At 38.6% G+C, this 18,015-nt stretch overlaps 2 protein-coding genes across 3 annotated transcripts; both read left to right on the forward strand.

Moving 5' to 3' along the window:
* The first annotated feature begins 896 nt into the window (after window positions 1-896).
* Window positions 897-7,331, forward strand: afmid (arylformamidase). The gene is made up of 11 exons (XM_085356289.1): window positions 897-1,036; window positions 2,139-2,229; window positions 2,918-3,022; window positions 3,112-3,160; window positions 3,245-3,330; window positions 3,441-3,513; window positions 3,731-3,828; window positions 3,950-4,028; window positions 5,494-5,629; window positions 6,114-6,218; window positions 6,550-7,331. Exons 1-11 carry the CDS (start codon window positions 1,010-1,012, stop codon window positions 6,577-6,579), a joined length of 879 nt encoding a protein of 292 aa, XP_085212415.1. The 5' UTR covers window positions 897-1,009; the 3' UTR covers window positions 6,580-7,331.
* Window positions 7,332-8,453: 1,122 nt separating this feature from the next.
* cant1b (calcium activated nucleotidase 1b) lies at window positions 8,454-17,921 on the forward strand. Of its 2 annotated transcripts, none has more exons than XM_085356291.1 (5): window positions 8,454-8,542; window positions 12,667-13,254; window positions 13,339-13,479; window positions 14,301-14,504; window positions 15,604-17,921. In XM_085356291.1, exons 2-5 carry the CDS (start codon window positions 12,717-12,719, stop codon window positions 15,972-15,974), a joined length of 1,254 nt encoding a protein of 417 aa, XP_085212417.1. In that variant the 5' UTR covers window positions 8,454-8,542; window positions 12,667-12,716; the 3' UTR covers window positions 15,975-17,921. The 2 variants fall into 2 exon arrangements, with proteins under 2 accessions (XP_085212417.1, XP_085212416.1); XM_085356290.1 differs by lacking the exon at window positions 8,454-8,542 and adding an exon at window positions 10,672-10,704.
* The last annotated feature ends 94 nt before the right edge of the window (window positions 17,922-18,015 follow it).

The raw sequence follows: 18,015 nt of genomic DNA on the forward strand, positions 1-18,015 counted from the left end.
GAAAAAATGAAATGGAATTGGAAAAATGCTGCCTTGTATGTCTGCTGAGAGATTCAGATAGGGCCAGAATTTGGATGCATGCCTTGTATCTATCCATGGTTTTATATTGTATATTTTCTTGACGAAGTTTTGCCCCCTTGGTAACAACTGAGCATCATTTAAGCACCACCTTATCACAAAGCTTGTTTATTTATTAATTTTTTGTCTTCATCCCTTTTATAAAAACAATGATATGTAGATGGAGTTTAGTAATTATTATCTTTGGTGTTTATGAAACAAAACAGTGGGCCTATGTTTACTTATTTTGGCCAAAGTATTTATTCACAAGGCTAAAGACCCACAGTATTTACATGCTATTCCTCTGTATGTGTATTTATTAAGCATGTATCTCTGTTCTTCAAGAAATAACCTCACCACTGTTAACTGTAACATTTTTTAATGTTTCATTTTATTTAATATCTATTTAGGTTTAATTTACTAAACATCCGATTTTCATTCAATGCACAGTCTGTATTTTCCATCAGCTGCCCCATGGGTCATCCAAATGACTGTGGTAAATAGATTCCAGCTACCTTCTGTTTTCCTTGTTTTGTCAGCTTTTTTGAATAATTTATAGTTTATGCTATTACTTGTCCTATGGCTCATTGTAGTGTAGGTTTATTCGACATTACATTAGTGTCACCTGCACTGTTTGTTAAGCTCTACTTCCTGCATAGCTGTGCTTTAGGTCACATGTTTGATCAAATCCCGGAACTAGATATAAATAAAGAAAATGTAGCTTTTAGCAACCGTTACTTCCCATTTTTGTAAAGTAAACAATACGGTTTTAAGCCTCTACCACTCCCTGTCTGACATTTCTGATCTATAAACGACCACGTCCACAATAGACATGGCTGATTTATTAACTTTTCTGAAATGAGGGTCAGTCTGAAGTTCAGTCCACAGTAGAGAGCACGTCTTCTGTATTCATCAGCCAGCGACGACTTTAAACACCACAGGAGAAAAAATAATGCACTGGACAGAGATGAAGAAAGACGTAAGAGCTTAATTTTTATGATTTTTTGTTTTTTCTGTGTTATTAGGATTAGTTCAGTCTTAATTCAGTGTGAAAACAAGTAGAGATCACCCACCCTGCACAGGATTGAGTTAGGAACCGTCTGCAAAATTACCTGGCTTACTGAAACAACAGACTTGGGCAGTAATATAAAACCTATAAGACATGTTTTTCTGCTATTATTTTTTTAATCTTCCGTGTAATGAGAAAATGGAGTGCGCAATTAAATCCCCCATAGAGGGCAAACACCCGGATATTGGTACTTTGGATTGTAAGATATGCTTTATTGATCCCTAAAGTTGGGAAATTACTGCGATATCGCAGCCAAAACTCAAACACAACCCACAACAACATAGTCTAATAAAAAAGAATAGAGCAATAAAAAATACAAAGTCACACAACAAAATAGTTTAATAAGGTAAAATATTCAAATAAAAAAAGAATTCTGTTAAATAGTGTAATAAAGACCGATAAAAAGTTTAAATAAACTACAACAAAAGAAATATACAGAAATTATATAAAAAGCTGAATATAATGTGATGAAGTGCCTCTATAAAGTTGGTGTGTCTGACATGTCTTTATATTCCCTGTAAAGCACTTTGTAATAGATTGCTGTCTTAAAAAGTGCTATATAAATACATTTTACTTCCTTACTAAAATAAATTTAACAAAGCAAAATAAAACAGAATAACACGTACACTACTATAGTTTGTAAAAGTAATTGTCAGATAACAATGCCCAATACACAGTCTAACTGTAGTGGACAGTTCCTGCAGTGTGCATTTTATAATATTTTTCAGTAGAATTTTTTTCCTTTCTTTTTTTTAGCAGCCCTGGTGTAATTTCACTCACCTATTTCACCTTCCAAATATTTTTTTAATGTTTTCGTCACAACTATATCACAGGACTCCCATTCTGATAGCAATAAAAAGAAGTTGGAGTAATATAAGCACCAAAGCAGCGGTGTAATTGCGGCAGCAGAAGGCGCTGTTCACCGTATTTACGTCGCTGGTCGCCGGCTGATGGTGGTTGGTGTCTGTTCTTTCATGGCCGCGCAGCTCTCATGAGTTTCTCTCTCTTGCAGGAGCTCGAGAGGCAGTATTCCCCCAGCAGGTGGTCCCCCAGGATGTCGGCCGACGACGTGATCAAAGCCCACGTGAAGGCTTTAAAGGAAGGTGGGTTTGTTGTGAACTGGATACACACGACTGTGAAACCCGGCTGTGGCGAACAGGCAGGGCAGCAGGAACACAGGTGTCGTGCCAAATGTCGGATACTCGGGGACATCTGTGTCCGGGTCGATTATTTGTGCCTTACTTTGAAGCTTTGACACGCATTCTGACAGAGAAGCTACAGTTTTTCATTGTGCAGCATTTATAAAAACACTCACAGTGCTTAATGACTTACTCTAAGACTTCCTCTTTAATCTGCCAGATTACAAGATCCTACACCTGTGCATATTACGCATAAAACTACGTATTTTGGATATTTAATGTAGTGTGAGTACTTTTTAAAAACAAAACCTCAGTGAATAAGTAATGCTAATAAGTCTCTCTGTCATCATACGTGTAGTTTTAAGGGCTATAAACATATTTGGGGCATTTTTTTTTTTAGATCTATAAGTCTTAAACCTGAGACCCTTTTCCTAATAGAAATCACCAGTTTTGCCTGTTTTCATTTTTGATAAATGTTTTTAATTTAAGTGGTAAAATCTTTTTCTTTAAACAGAAAACAGTCTACTGATATGAAAATACGCAGCATTGCTCAGAATGATTTCTAATTAATTTGTCAGCAGTAGACAAACATGCATTTGGTCTCTTTGTATCTGTAATCATGGCGTTGTACCTAATGCTGTCTGCTGTTCAGGTACGGAGCGAGCCCGTGGTATGGCTCAAACTTTACTCAATGTCCCATATGGGGAAGGAGATGGAGAGAAACTGGACGTCTATATACCCAACATCAACTCTCTGGGTACGGACATGCATCGTTGCCCCACACACTGTTATCCTCCAGGTACAGAGCTGGTATAGGATTAACAGGCCTCATCCTCTCTCTTTCAGATGTCCACCTTGTTGTTTACATACATGGAGGCTACTGGCAGTTTCTCAGGTCTGTGCTGTTGCTGGAATCTCTACATTTCTAACCATAATTCGATTTCTGGGTCATTCATTTTGGGTTTTTGTGGTCACACAGCAAAGAGGAGTCTGGGTTCATGGCTGTTCCGCTCATTGATAAAGGTGTAGTGGTGGTTGCAGTCGGTTACGACATTGCCCCCAAAGGTAGTCTTTCCATTTTTGACAGTATTGTTTCCGTTCTCTCAGGTGAAAAAGGATGATTTAAGAAGATGAACTGAAAAATGTCAGCTTCCTGTTGTGACCTTTCTTTTCAGGTAACATGGACCTGATGGTATCACAAGTTCGCAGGAGTATTGTGTCTGTCGTTCAGCAGTATTCTCACATCAGGTAGCATTGCTTGTTTTTTATATTTGGATTGGATTGTATTTCTTTATTTCTTTAGTTCTTTAAACCTGATGATGAAGAATGTGAAAGCTCATCATCGTCAGGCTTGAAGGATGTCATCTTAAAGCCTCCCAATCTAATGAAATTGTATTTGCAGCTGACTAAAATGTCACTGCCTCTGTTGTAAACGCACTGTGTGTCGTTCTGATGATTCACTCAGTGGTCTGTACCTGTGTGGCCACTCTGCTGGGGCACACCTGGCTGCAATGGTCCTCTCAACTGACTGGTCGCAGTACAGCATCACTCCCCAGATTAAAGGTGAAGGCTGTCAGTTGAAACGGGACATGTAATCAGTAATATAATAAGGCAGAAGTAATTCAGTATTAATAAAATAGGAGGTTAAAACATGATACATTTTTGTTTTCTGATTGTGTTTTAGGTGCTTTTCTTGTGAGTGGCATCTATGACCTCCTGCCCATCTTGTCCACCTACGTCAACGAGCCTTTGAAGATGACAGAGTAGGTGCCTCACTACACTACAGACTGCGGGATAGCTTGTTTAGTACAACTACATACACCATCCCTGTTGTGTTTGCAACTCACTTTTTACAGTTATCTGAGTTTAGAAACACCAATGTGGACATAGACTCTGTGCTTGGTAACAGTAGTTATACTTAAAGACGGCGGTTTTCAAAAAGTTAATATATTAATGAAAGCGACTGATGCAGGAATGCGGTATCATAGTATACTCGCAACTGAACATCTGTTGAAGCCCTGTCTTTTTGGTAGTCCAGCAGATGTATTCCCAGCAACATTGTCCATTCAAGGGGGAAATGATCCAAATCTAATTCTAAAAGTGAATAACTGGAAATTATTTTTTCCCTTTAATGTTGAAGTTACATTCTAGTTGGTTATTATACCAAAAACAGATCTAAGTTAATACGCCCTGATAAAGGCCAAATTCACCAGTTTTGCCCAATTTATTGTTTATTATGAGCGCTTAAGGCCTCAAAGCCCTTTAAAATTCGTTATTAACTAGTATCTTAATATTTACATATACAGATAAAGTAAGCTGGACTCTTATGAATAACAGGAAAATTATGGTGTTACAGTTTAACCTTTCAAAATTAGCTAGCAACCTACCTCTTAAGCTGTCCTACTTTACTACATGTGCTGCAGACATAATAAGAGTATGTTCTAGAGAACGTTCATATGATGTCTCAAAATTTTTATTTAACTTCTTTGTTGTCTTGTGTTTTATGTAATGGTTGTTATAGTTGTAAATAATCCTATCAGAAATTCCTGGATCCAGAGCCGGATCAGGATCAACTGTAAAACTGAGTCACTTGAAGTTTGGCTAAACCTCACTTCTGTTCTTAACGTTTTAGGAAAATTTCTTTCTAACACACAAACTAAACCAATCACTTAACCTTCTCAGCAGTGTTTAAAAACAGAGTGGGTGTAGTTAGAAATAAGTTACCAGACCTAGCCTGCTTCTCTTCTTGAGGCTACATTAATTGGTGCTAACACACCTGAATGTTTGGAGATTGCCTTGGAAGCTTAGTGGTGTAATCCCATTGTTTACAAACTGAAGTTGGGTTAAAAAAGTAATTAGATTTTCACAACTTGTTAACACTTTATGCAATTTCCCAATTTAATTATCGTACTTTCTCAAACTTGGTAGCTGAGGTTGGTTGATGTGCACATTTGTCTTCCATCTCAATGTGTAAATCTAAAAAGTCCTTAAACTCATTTGTCATTGTCCAAATGAGTTTAAGGACTCCTGCAGTAATCCATTTGCATTTGGCTCTAAGTGCCAGTCCGTGTGACGTAAAGAGCATTGTGTGAACGAATGTCGTGATGCTCAACACAAAGGAGAAACTGTGCGTGTAAATGTCCTGGTGTTCATCCGTGTGTCCTCCGTTGGCCTGTGGTGCCAGTCAGTGCCTCATTCCTCTGTCTCGTGGGTGTCTACTGTTTGCAGGGAGGTGGCAGTTAGGAACAGCCCCAGCAAGCTGGTCCCTCAGCTCAAACTCTCCTCCTGCAGCTGTCAGATTGTTGTGGCTGTTGCTGAGAACGACTCGCCAGAGTTTCGCAAGCAGTCTGAGGAATTTTACAAAGTCAGTACCCGTGTCTGAGAACAGATGCAGTTAATGATCGGTGTATAAGAATAATTCAAGATAAATGATTTAGCCTTTAAAACTCTGATGCTTTGTTATGCCTTTTCTTTGCTCCACTGCTTGTTTTGTCCAATTTTCAATTAGAGCTCGTATTCAATTTGCAATACAAGAAAAGCTCCCAAAAATCTAAATTCAAGCTAGGAAATGCTTGTCATTGTTCTTATAAACAACATTTAGTGCATTCCTAAAATATTCTGTTAAATCATCTCCTGGCCTTGTGGTGATTTGGTGTCTCCACCCAACAAGCAACAGTCTTTTAAGATGTAAATCACAAGCAATATGACCTGACTCGGAAACATGGGGTCAGGCTTTTTCGTGTGTCTTTTGTTGGTGGAAACATCAATATACTTTCTAAATATGTTGTTATGCAAATCTGATATTTCCTCTGCTCTTTTTCTTGCTACCTCTTGTATTTCCTTTTAAGACTTTGGAGGCGTCAGGGCTGAATGTCACCATGGAGGATGTGGCGAATACAGATCACTTCAGTATTATTGAGAAGCTGGTTGACGGAGAGTATCACCTAACAAAGGTAAATATGCAAACAAAACCAAAGTTATTGAAAATTATTATGAATGTCAGTGCTTTTTTTTTTTTTTTTTTTAACCACTCACCCTGTCTTTCAAAGCTTTATGAGATCAATATACTGTATTAACTTATAGCCTACGGTAGTCAAATTTCACCTCCTAACATTCAGCCGCTCTTTTACTAAAAAGACTAAAAGTTTACAAGTCAAAAAAGTATCTCTGTAGATTATCTTTTCATCAAATGTTCAACAAATGTAGTTGTTTTTAACCTAATTTCTGCACATGTTTATGGACTATACGTTTTGTCATCATCTTAATTTCCTGGTTTCTTTGTAGCTTCTCCTGAAGATGATGGGGAAGAGCTGAGGTGTTTTATCCATCATCTAATATCAACATACCTCGGTATCAACGAACACCTCTGAACAGAGCCATCATGCAGCAACACTGACTAAAATATGCATTGTTTCAGATTTGTACTCTGGTAAATCTACATTTTGTGTCCATTTGGATCCTTTGTCAGTGAGGTGCTGTGGATTGTTTTGATGTCTAGTTTCACTGTTTATGACCTTGTTCACTGTAGTTACTGCTTCTTTTTTTCTTTTTAAGGCCTAAGCTTTGTATGTTTCAGCCACCATGCTATGAAATTGTGTGCCTAAAACTAAGTCACATAAAAATGGCAATGGTAGTAAAACTATAATTTTAGATTCAGTTTGCACAATAGCTGTTAAGTAATCTCTTAAAATGTTTGTCCTGTCTCGTACCTTGCAAAGTCTATTGTTAGTTTTGGTATATTTCTGGTGTTTGTGTGTGGGTGGGTCTGTCTGGTTTGTGAATTGTATTTTTTTGGGGGGGACAACAATAGGAGCTTATGTCAACAATAATGAAACCGAATGTAGCTTTTTATTATAACTTCCACAATGCTTATATGTCACCCAGGGAACTTTAATATGTTGTTGCTGATAAGGAAAATAATGTGTCTTTGCACTTTTTATTTGATTATAATCTAGTTCAAGAATCTGAATATTCAGGCGTTATTTTAAATTGCAGATACAACAAAACTGAAACTGATGCACATCACTACTTATGGCCATTACTCTAACATCTGACAAAACTGTTTACATGACTATGTACACTGTGTTCTGTTTATCGTTACTTATAAAGAGAACAATCAGTAAATGTTTATATTTGAGAAGCGTCAAGTCAAATTTATCTTTGTTTATTGTTTTCTTGTTTAGGAAATGATTTAAACTTGGATACAAGTGTGCAAAGGTAGTGAGGGACTCTAAATCCATTACTGTACTTAGAAAACAACAATTACATATTTGTGCAGTATAACTAATGAAATATTCTATTTTAAAATATTACAGATACTTCATTTATATTGAAAACTATAAATGGCAACTAATCAGTGATGTTTTATTGTTCTAAAGGCAGTTCCAGCAGCAGTTTTACTGTACAGTTTGGCCCATAAGTTTTTGGATAGTGATAGATTTTAACTCAAGCGGTGATTGAAGTGCAGACTTTCAGCTTTAATTCAAGGGCTTTAACAAAAGTGTTTAAGGATTACAGCAATTGTTTTTCGCATAGCTGCTCATTTTCAGAGGCTTAAAAGAAAATGGATCAACTAGAGTAAGTCACAATATTAGGACTGTTTTGACCCTTGGATGAAAACCCTTCGCAGTGTTGTACAGCCTGAAGTCATGGACATCACCAAATGCTGTTTTTCCTCCCTTGAAATGCTCTGCCTATATATATTTTTTGAAACAGTCAGTGTAATACTTTTTGTGTGTTGTTGCAAACCTAACTTTAGGCTATAGAAAAAAACTTCACATTATAATGTAAATAATTCCACATATTGAGTACTAAAGTAATAAGGTAGTTTGATGCTAATTGATGCTAACTGTAAGTACCCCCTTAAAGTCTGGAAACCCCCTTGCTCTCTTTTAAATGACACAATCATGCCATAAATAAAAAATAAATACATACATAAAAAGTTAAAGTACATATTTTAAAATACAAATGTGTGTTGTTTTAACTGACGTAATAGTGTGGGTAATTGTGTACTCGGTTGGTTCAGGAGCGCTTTGTTTTGATCTTGAAGACTTTTAAAACGACGATAGTGACGATTACAGTGGTTATGATGACATTTCCCCTGTCAATAGTAAGTTAGTAGTCATGGTGATTACTGAGTCATAATTTGGATGTGCAGACGCCCAGTTTAGCTGCTCCGGAGTCTCGGAACAGGAGGAGCTAATCATCGAGAAACTTCCAACCGAACCGTCCCAACAAAGATGGACAGCCGGGCTGATTTACAGACTGTCTACACCAGGTGAGTCCTCAGAGTCTCAGCGAAGAACTCGACCTATTGAACCCTTGAAGCAGTTCACTGATTTTAAATCCGAGGAATAAATGTTGGTAGTAACGTTAAGATGCTAGCCGACGCTAGCTGCGTGGCTAATGGGAGCCGGTGCGTTTCTAACTCTCATAAAGTGTTTAGCCAACTCTTATGTGGCTACTTTAAATACGTTAAATCCTTTAGGTTTTCACAGTTTGAGGCTCCAGTCTACGGCTGTGCTTGTGTGAGAAAGTCGGGCAAAGTTTATAAACTGCCAGGAGGTGATTTGTTTGGTTTTTTACAGGTCGCCTTATCTCTGCTTTCGTGGCCGTGTGGACGCAGGTAGGCACAAAGCGACGGGGGGTGGGGGGTTGGTTATTCAACAGGCAACTAGTGAGAGATGCCTCACTTTATCTGGGACTTCAGCGTTTTTATTTTGTACTTATTTACACGTTTAAACAGTGTCCCACGTATTTACTAGCTTAGAGAGATGTGCTGATCTGTCCCAGTTGTTAAGATGATGAGCAGAAAGGAGAGCAGCTAAACTAGTCTTTACAGTAGAGAAGTGAACGCAGAGGTTTACAAAACTGTAACATAAGACCATAAAACAAACAGGATATATTGTATTTATCCCAAAAGTTGTGAAACTCTCAGATTTGTTATAGATGTTAAATAATGAACACAACTTAAACAGAATAGATTGAATAGCTCTAATAAGTAGATTGCGATAAAGGTCATTACAAATAAAAAGGCTATATTATCTATATCTTATACAAATCATTTAAAGTTAAAATATATAATAATATAATATTAAATGGTTATTAAACACGTAGTTCGGTGAAACAGTTTAAGAAGTAGAAATCACAATTAAATACAATGCAATATATTATTGATGCCAAACCTTTAATCTGCCCAGTTTGTGATATATCAAACTTAGAAATTAAACAAAATATAGGTATTAATAATTGTGCAGCTCATTTTGCTTGTTAAGTGATATCACAACAGAGATGTGTGTCCTCAGACTGTTGTAACTTTATGGTCCATCCCGTGGTAAATGGAACTGCATTGTTTCTAATGAGCACCAGGAAGCAACTCAGGTGAAAACGGCCCTCTGCCCCTATGCTCTGACCTCAGTCAACCCTTTTCCTTTCAGGTCATACTGAGTAAAACTCAAAGTCTGTTTTATATAATTATGGTCATTTTGAGAAACAGAAAGGAGGATTACCCAGGATATCGTCACTGGTTAAGGATTTGTCAATCAGAAGACATTGTATAACAGGAATTCACAATATGACCACAAACCAGTGGGTGATGACACTTTGACTTCACCCATCTTTCGTACCATTCATGGTTCCAAGCTCAGCTTTGTTTATTCAGCCTTAAATAAAATACGGAAGAAGTTGATGATTGGTAACTAGAGAAAAAATGATATTTTCCTTCATTTGCTCAGAAAGGTTTTATCTTGACCTTGAAAACAGGGTGTACTTCTTAGGTGATAGCTTTGTTAACACAGCTGAGAAATGACCAGGGTTTATTGGACGTTGAAAAGCAGTAAAAGTCAAGAAAATAAACTTTGTCATTCGACCACTTTATAAAACATGGTTACAACGTCCTTTACAGAACACAATAAAAAACAGATCAAAGTAGAAATGGAGTTTGCCAACCTTTGTGCCTACCTTTATTTGTCTTTCTTGGTTCCCTGTTGTTCATTAGTTTTGTTAAAAATGTAACCAATATATTGTTGGAAAGCAAAGCTTGGTCCTGATTCAAAGTGCTTCAGGATGACCTAAAGGTTCATTGAGCTTACTCATCTGTAATTGCTGACCAGGGCTCCTTTGTTCTCCTCAATTCATTATTGAAACTTTCTTGGCTCTGCAGGAAGGGGGAGAAATTTGAGATAGCCGACAAGGAGAGAAAAGGAGGAGACTCTGCGAGATCAGATATTCATGTTGAACGAGGGCTGGCGGAAGGGGGGCAGGGAGTTTATTATGGGATGCGTGCAAAGGAGAAGAAACATGACAGTCGTGGCGTGTTCAGGAGTGAAGAGGCGAGGCAAGGGTGAATAATTGAACTCTTCATACAGCGTACAGTGAGGCTGTGTCTGGCTCTCCAGGGATGTGAATTACGGGCCGTATATTCAGTAGCAACAATGAAGGGTTTGTTTCATAGCCAAGTGCTTGCTAATTTGACATGTGTGTATTTGTGTATGTGGTTTGGAGAGCATGTTAATCGGGAAGTCTGAACTTGTCTAGAGAACTGTTCAAGAGGCAGTTCTCTGGAAAAACTGTGGTGGGAGATTATGTGAAGTATTGCAATAACACGAAACAGGATGTTGCCAAGTCTTTTCTGGTTTGCTTTTTTACACAAATTTTCAGATGCGAGTCTTTCGAAGCATAGGCTTGTTTCCTGTTTAATGTCGTTGCTCTTTAACAGAGAGAGACAGAGTTTTATTGATGCTGCTGTAATGATGCTGATATAATTTGACTATAATTTTGTTTTATTTAGTTCTGCTATTAGTGTTTAATTTATAGCTGTAGTAATGTTCACTGTTTAGGATTAAGTTCTGCGGGATTGCAAGTTGTTGTATAGCAAATAAAGTGAGGTAATCTTTTAAGATGTATGCTAAATATATTTTTTATAGTTATGATAACGGCACATTATAATACTTTATTAAGAGCTCAATCTGTTTTAGTGGTGCAGCTTTTTTTACTGTGCCGGTTTATCGAGGGTCACCTTGGCACCCTTTGCTTTTACAAAACAAACACACTTCTTGTGTTTCAGGCAACTTACTCACTATTTGTGAAACGCGCAAGTACCCATTTTTAACTGAGTAGACTGTGGTTTGTTAAAACAGTCACTACTGTTGAACTCAACGTTTATTGAGCATGCTGTTTAACTTTTGTCTTGGTGTCAAGCTTTAATACATTCATTCACTTAATGTACTACCAGCAGAAGATGACAAACTGATACAACCACACCTCTACGCATCATAAAAACATGTTTACCAGGATAATTTTGTGTCACAGAGTAACTAAAAAATTGTGTTATCAGGAACTGAGCATCCCAGCCTTGCTTGTAACTGGATGACATTGCATTTTTCTTGTAATCTGATGAGCTTTTCTCTGAAACCACAGAGGGACAGTGCTTAATTGCTTAGTGTAGTACATCCTGTACCGCCACCCAGATCCTAGCACATCTCCTGATGTGATATATGTTGCTGAATCGTATTTGCATACAAAACGTTAACTTATAGCCTGCAAGTCCCTTTATTCTGCACCCTCCTGTTCTGTCCTGTTCCTGTTCTGGTTGAGAGTAACAAAAGAAACATGAGGTTCACATTTTGGGGGGGGGGGGAGTTAAATTGCACAAAGGCTTCCTGTATATAGTCTGATAAATCTGCCCTGTTGTTTTATGTTGCCTCTGTTTTATGTTACTATTAAACTGATTGTTTAAAGTCTTAAATGTCTAACCAGGGATGGCAGCTCCACATGGTTAAACATTGTTGTCACATAGCTCATATGCACCAATAATATTTACCAGTGCTTTCATTTTTAAATAAACTGATGAAATAAACGGAGCAAAGATCTGGTAACTGGCACCCCCTCCATTCAGAGGAAGTAGGATGGGTCAGCTACCTCCTCGGTTTTCTGCCTGAACAGCACAACAAAGACCTGCTGTGAATACAGAACAATAGGAACAAGAGCCCAGTTTTCCTTCTGGTCATCCTCTGCCCTTTGTTCATTCTTTCTATATATTTCAAGTTTTAGTCATTTTTCTACTCAAAATTGAAAGTTGAAAATTTGATTATCAGCTTTCATTTTTTTACAGTATCTCTTAATGCACATGAAATGTTTGACGTGATATGTGTCGATATCATTTGTTTATTGTTTCCATTGTTAGAAAGGGAGAGCTCATCATCATCATCAGTTTCTGTTTTGAACATCAAAACGCAGTTACACAAATATTCAGTAAAGCTTGGTTTGAGCAGTTTGATGTAGGAACCGTTTTCTTTTCCAAGCACTTTGTTCTTTGTCAGATTTTGACTTTTTATATTTCATTTTTTAATGTATCCTCCATCATGCCCCTCTGCTGATAATCCTCTTTGTGTTCATTTCCAGGCCATAATCACCCCCAGACCACAGACAGTAAGGATGAAAAGGATACTTCAATGACCTCCTTTGGCATGGCTGCGCGAGGCCTCCCTTTGGCCTTAGCATCCATGACTCAAACTGCTACCTCCGACACGCGCTTCCACCCAAAATGGCGAGCGATTGCCGTGGCGACCCTGTTCACTTTAGTGCTCATGTTATATTTGCACCGGACCGTAGAGGACTGGGAGCGTCCAACCAAAGGTTACTACCGGAACAGGGTTCACAGCTTTCAAATGCTCGATGAGGGTGAAGATGACTTATTCAGGGACACCAATAGACAAATTGCACGAAAACTCGGCCGCCAGCAGAGGAGGGAAAAACCGTACAATCACACATATCCTTTGAGTCCACCTGAGAAGACGCTGCACGGCACCCGTTACCGCATAGGAGTGATTGCAGACTTGGACAAAGCGTCACAGAGCTCAAAGGATCAGACGTGGTTCAGCTACATGAAAAGAGGTCACCTGACTGTTTCAGCCTCCGGCGACAGACTGGAAGTGGAATGGGATGCGGAGACGGTCACCCTGGAGAGTCATCTGGCTGAGAAAGGACGAGGTACGTGAACTCAGTGAAGGAACTCAGATTTATAGTTGCATCTAAATATTGTTTTTGTGCTTACATGTGCTAACTCCTCTGCAGGTATGGAGCTATCTGAGCTGGTAGCATTCAATGGTCACCTGTATACTGTGGACGACCGTACAGGTGTGGTGTACAGGATTGAGGGCAACCAGGCAGTTCCTTGGGTTATATTACCTGATGGTGATGGCTCAGTCTCCAAAGGTGAGTCCTTTTCAAAACTCCTGAAGTCTCAACTCACAAACTCCACAGTGCTCTTCACACAGCTTCACACTGGGAGCATTTCAGAAGCAAATAGTTTATTCTCTGTTTTTTTTTTTTTTGTTGTTTGTTTGTTTGTTTTATCTTTCTGCCATGTTCTGCACCTGCTCTGTGAAACTTGATCTGGCTTCTCTGAAAGATAAACCTGGTTTCTCTGAAAGATAAACCTGGTGTTGAAAAAATACACCAGGAAGTGTCCCTGCAGGGAGACTTCTGAAACGTGCCAGAATGCAGCGCTTTCAAATATAATCTATTACTGGGTTTATAGGGATCTTTGTGTCCAGAGGAGGAAAACAATCTGAACAATATGCTGGTCTTAAACAACACAATATGGTTCTTAATGAAATAAAGACAGATAACAGCAGCTGTGGATATGCTAAGGTGGACTAAAGATGGCCAATTAAGTTGGTAAATTAAAAACACAACACGGACTCCAAAACTTCAGGGATCATTTCAGGGAACAGTCACCCTGTTGAGACTATTCAAACCAGTTTATAATGCAATAGAGAGACTGCTGTAATGAGACTTGTGATGCACTCTCCATTGGATGTTAATGGTCCATTTATTTAGCAATAATTCAGCGTACCACTGCTCATGTAAATCCACTATTAAGCAATAAATTAAATATGATAAAACTAAACCACTGCATGGTAGTCCACTTGGTTAGTCAAACACCGGCGCTGTCAAAACCCTTTTTTCTTTGTTCATTTGAAAATAAACAACCAAAAATGTCTCACTCGTGTGTCTTTTGTTTGCTTGTGCAGGTTTCAAGGCAGAGTGGCTTGCAGTAAAGGATGAGCACCTGTTTGTTGGAGGCCTGGGGAAGGAATGGACGACGACTTCTGGGGACGTCATCAACAACAATCCCGAGTGGGTAAAAGTTGTTGGTGTCAGTGGGGAGGTGGAGCATCAAAACTGGGTGCCGCACTACAACGCCCTACGGAGTGCAACGGGGATCAAACCACCAGGTACTGTTGGGTGTGTTTTTGGGGGTTTTTTTGTTTTGTTTTGTTCTTCAGTACAGTCTGAATTAGTAATCAGGCTTTATTTCTATTTATTATTAAACTTCTTGAAGACCAACTTATAACCTATAAATTTTGTTAAATGCTTATGTTATATTTGCCTATTTAATTAAAACAAAGATCGCTGATTTACTGCTTTGAGGTTTTTTGTTTGTTTGTTTGTTTGTTTTTGTTAAATACAGATTTCATATCTTTTTTTAGGACTAGTATTTGCAGTTTTCTTCTGAAACTACAGTCAGACCAAAATCAAGCTGGCCCAGTTTTCCCTGTTAGTGTAGCGAAATGCAGACGGAGACAGGAAATGTTTTGTAATCCTCTCATGAGCCAGCATGGCTGCTATGATGACAACAGCAGTCCACAAAGTTGTACGTTACCAAAAAACCCAGCTTAATCCAACTTTTGGCTCTTTTTACCTTCTGTGCATCCAAAAACATTTGGTTTATGGGTTATTTAACAGAACAATAACACACGGGTAACAGTCAGCACTTGTTAAGTAAGAGGTCAACTACTTCTCTCTCACGAACTGGCTAAACATCAGAGAAAGTTGCACTTTTGTCCTCCCAACACTTTGTTTGTCTTCTGATGTAGTCAACTAGATATGCGAGCTAAGACTTCCTGTTCTGTGGGAATGTCATTGTTAACTGGAGGGGAAAAAAATTATACAAAGCTAAGTTGTCTTCAGACAATTGTGAGTGGGTTTCATTTCATTCCCCTTTTGCATTCCACATGGCTCTCACATGTGATTTAAAATAGAAACCAAAACCTGAATCCTTGTCGTGCCAATAATCCTGCCTCTTGCCCACAGCTACTGCTATACATTGGTTTATAGAGACTAAAGACTTTAAGCATAAATTGTGTTTGAATTCTGGTATAACTGGGCTTAATGGGAAGCTTGATAATGTATAAAAGCCAAATTCAGGCACAAAACAAAGAACTTAAAAAATGATTGAAACCAAAATATTTGGGAAAGGACAAAACATTGTGAAACGTGGAAATTACCTCCAACTCCTTGCATTCATTTCTGTTACCTTTCCTTGCTCTCTAGGCTACCTTATCCACGAATCAGCAGCTTGGAGTGAGCGTCTCCAGCGGTGGTTCTTCCTCCCTCGCCGTGCCAGTCACGAGCGTTATGAAGAGACGGCAGATGAGCGGCGTGCCACCAACCTCCTCTTGTCCTGCCCTGCAGACATCCGCTCCGTCAGCGTGCAGCGCGTCGGACCGCTCAACCTCACACGTGGCTTCTCCTCTTTTAAATTTGTCCCAGACACAGATGATCAAATCATCCTAGCCCTAAAATCAGAGGAGGATGCAGGCAAGATTGCCACCTACATCATAGCGTTTACACTAGACGGCCAGGTGCTGCTGCCTGAGACAAAGATAGGAGATGTAAAATATGAAGGGCTAGAGTTTATTTGAAAGAGGCAGTGCTGAATATGCAACGTTCCTGTGCAATATGATGTGACCAGATTCAGAGATTATATAACTACGATTATTGAGAGACACAAGAAAAGTTAAAAGGGAAACCCTGAAGCATAGCTGTGTGTCGCCAACCACAGACTGGCTGACTGATGCAGCCAAAAAACAAATGTTTTAAAGGCATTACTACTAAATTTAAGCACTGCTACATTGCCGTCTAAACTTCCTGGTTTGACACTACTGAGTCTGTTAAACACCAGATAAGATGTAGATCTCTTTTCCTGCAGCCGAACTCTGCTGGTCAGACACTCAGGGAAATGAGACGAAGGAGCATTTAAAAAAAATAAAAGTTAATGTTCTTACATTACTTGAAATATTTAAGGTCACTTGTTGCTTTGGATTTTATTTATCCTTTTGGATACACTGAGGTTTTGTCATAATAGAAACGGAACCGGCCCAAACATGTTCACTTGTTTTATTTCGGCTGTTCTGTAAATGATAAGTTATGCTACGTAAGTCTAGAGGGGTGTACTATGCAGCAAAATTAAGCAGGTAGTGAGATATGTTGAGTTTGGAGTCAAAGTTTTCAGTGCCACAAAGGTGACTTCTCTTTTACTTTCGTTTGAGATCATTATGCTGAATGTAATCTGGGTTTTACAGACCAGCATGCTTTACTCACTTGTTCTCTCATGACATGAGTGACACGTTCCCGTCTGAGGGGATACATTTTTATATAGAACCTGTTCAGGTACTACTGAACAACAGTGCAGTAAAGTTACTGTGGCACAAACTGTGTCAACTTAGTGATGCAGAAAATGCATAAATAGGTGTTTTTCTTTGGTCTTACTTTGTTACTAAGTCTAGTTTTCAGGATGTCAGTATGACATCCTGATAGAAGACCAGAGAATTGATTAGTCTGTAATTATTAAAAAGAATATTCACTTAAGAAAATCAAATATTCACTTTAATTCGGTCCAAAGACTGAGTGACCCATATCGTCTTTATTATGAGGAATTCTCAGACTCAAATGCAGTTTGAATGTTTAAATGGATCCCGTTTAAAAGCTGTAATACGCAGCTGTCATATTAGAAATAAACCCCAGCATGAAGTTTGCACTGCATGGAAAAACGGCCTAATATTTTTTATGTTCTTCATATCACTTCATGACCCATTTCTGCTGATTGGCACTCCATCTGTTTATGTTGTGCAGAAGAGAGTCAAAGGACATCAAATGCCCCCCTTTCATGGGAGTGAGCACAGAGCCTGAAGCAAAAGGCCTAGGGCTGCTTTCACACCGTTTTCAGATCTTCCAGCAGGATGTCACTCTGATTTCTTTACTTCGTATCATTGTTACCGCTTTAGCTTTAGTAAACCTGTAGACTTATTGATTGTTTGGATTGAAATGTATAAGGCCTTTAATTATGTGGTCTAGTTACAAACAGGTGTACAGTTCTGTACACACACACTATAACCTCTTCTTTGATTTTCTGTTAGCCAATCAGAACACAACCAATGGATTCTTGGTTTCTTTTGGCTGGTTGGTGGTCAGGCTCTACGTCTTTTTTTTTTTTTTTTTTTACTTTGACCATGGTGCCAGCAAGAGATCTTGCACTCCAGATGTGCTTTGCTTACTGCTGCCCGAACCATTGAAAATAAAGGTTTTCAGATCACAGGGGTACTGTCCACATGTTCTGCGTGTAAGCTTGTCTGAGCACACGCACACGCACACACACACACACACACACGTTAATTGTCACTGAAGGTTTTGTCAAACCAGCTTATGCAAAGAAAGCCTGGCTAAACCAAACTTGCTTCCTATTACACCCCTCAACTTAAATGTTGCCTCACATGTGTTGAGTAATTATGATAAGCTTCTCAAGCCAGAGAACATGAGAATCACCAGCTGTTTAATGTAACCATAATTAATCATTAATATATTCCCTGTATCCCCTGAAAAGATTAAAATTTCTTCTTTAAATGTTCGCGTGTGAATCGTGATTTTAAACAAGAAACCAAAATCTTAATGTTGCATTTGCTGTGG

The sequence above is a fragment of the Diplotaxodon limnothrissa genome, linkage group LG6 (genome assembly GCF_057381915.1).
Source record: "Diplotaxodon limnothrissa isolate DT_005_m linkage group LG6, D_limnothrissa_male_GT1.1, whole genome shotgun sequence".
NCBI lineage: Eukaryota > Metazoa > Chordata > Actinopteri > Cichliformes > Cichlidae > Diplotaxodon > Diplotaxodon limnothrissa.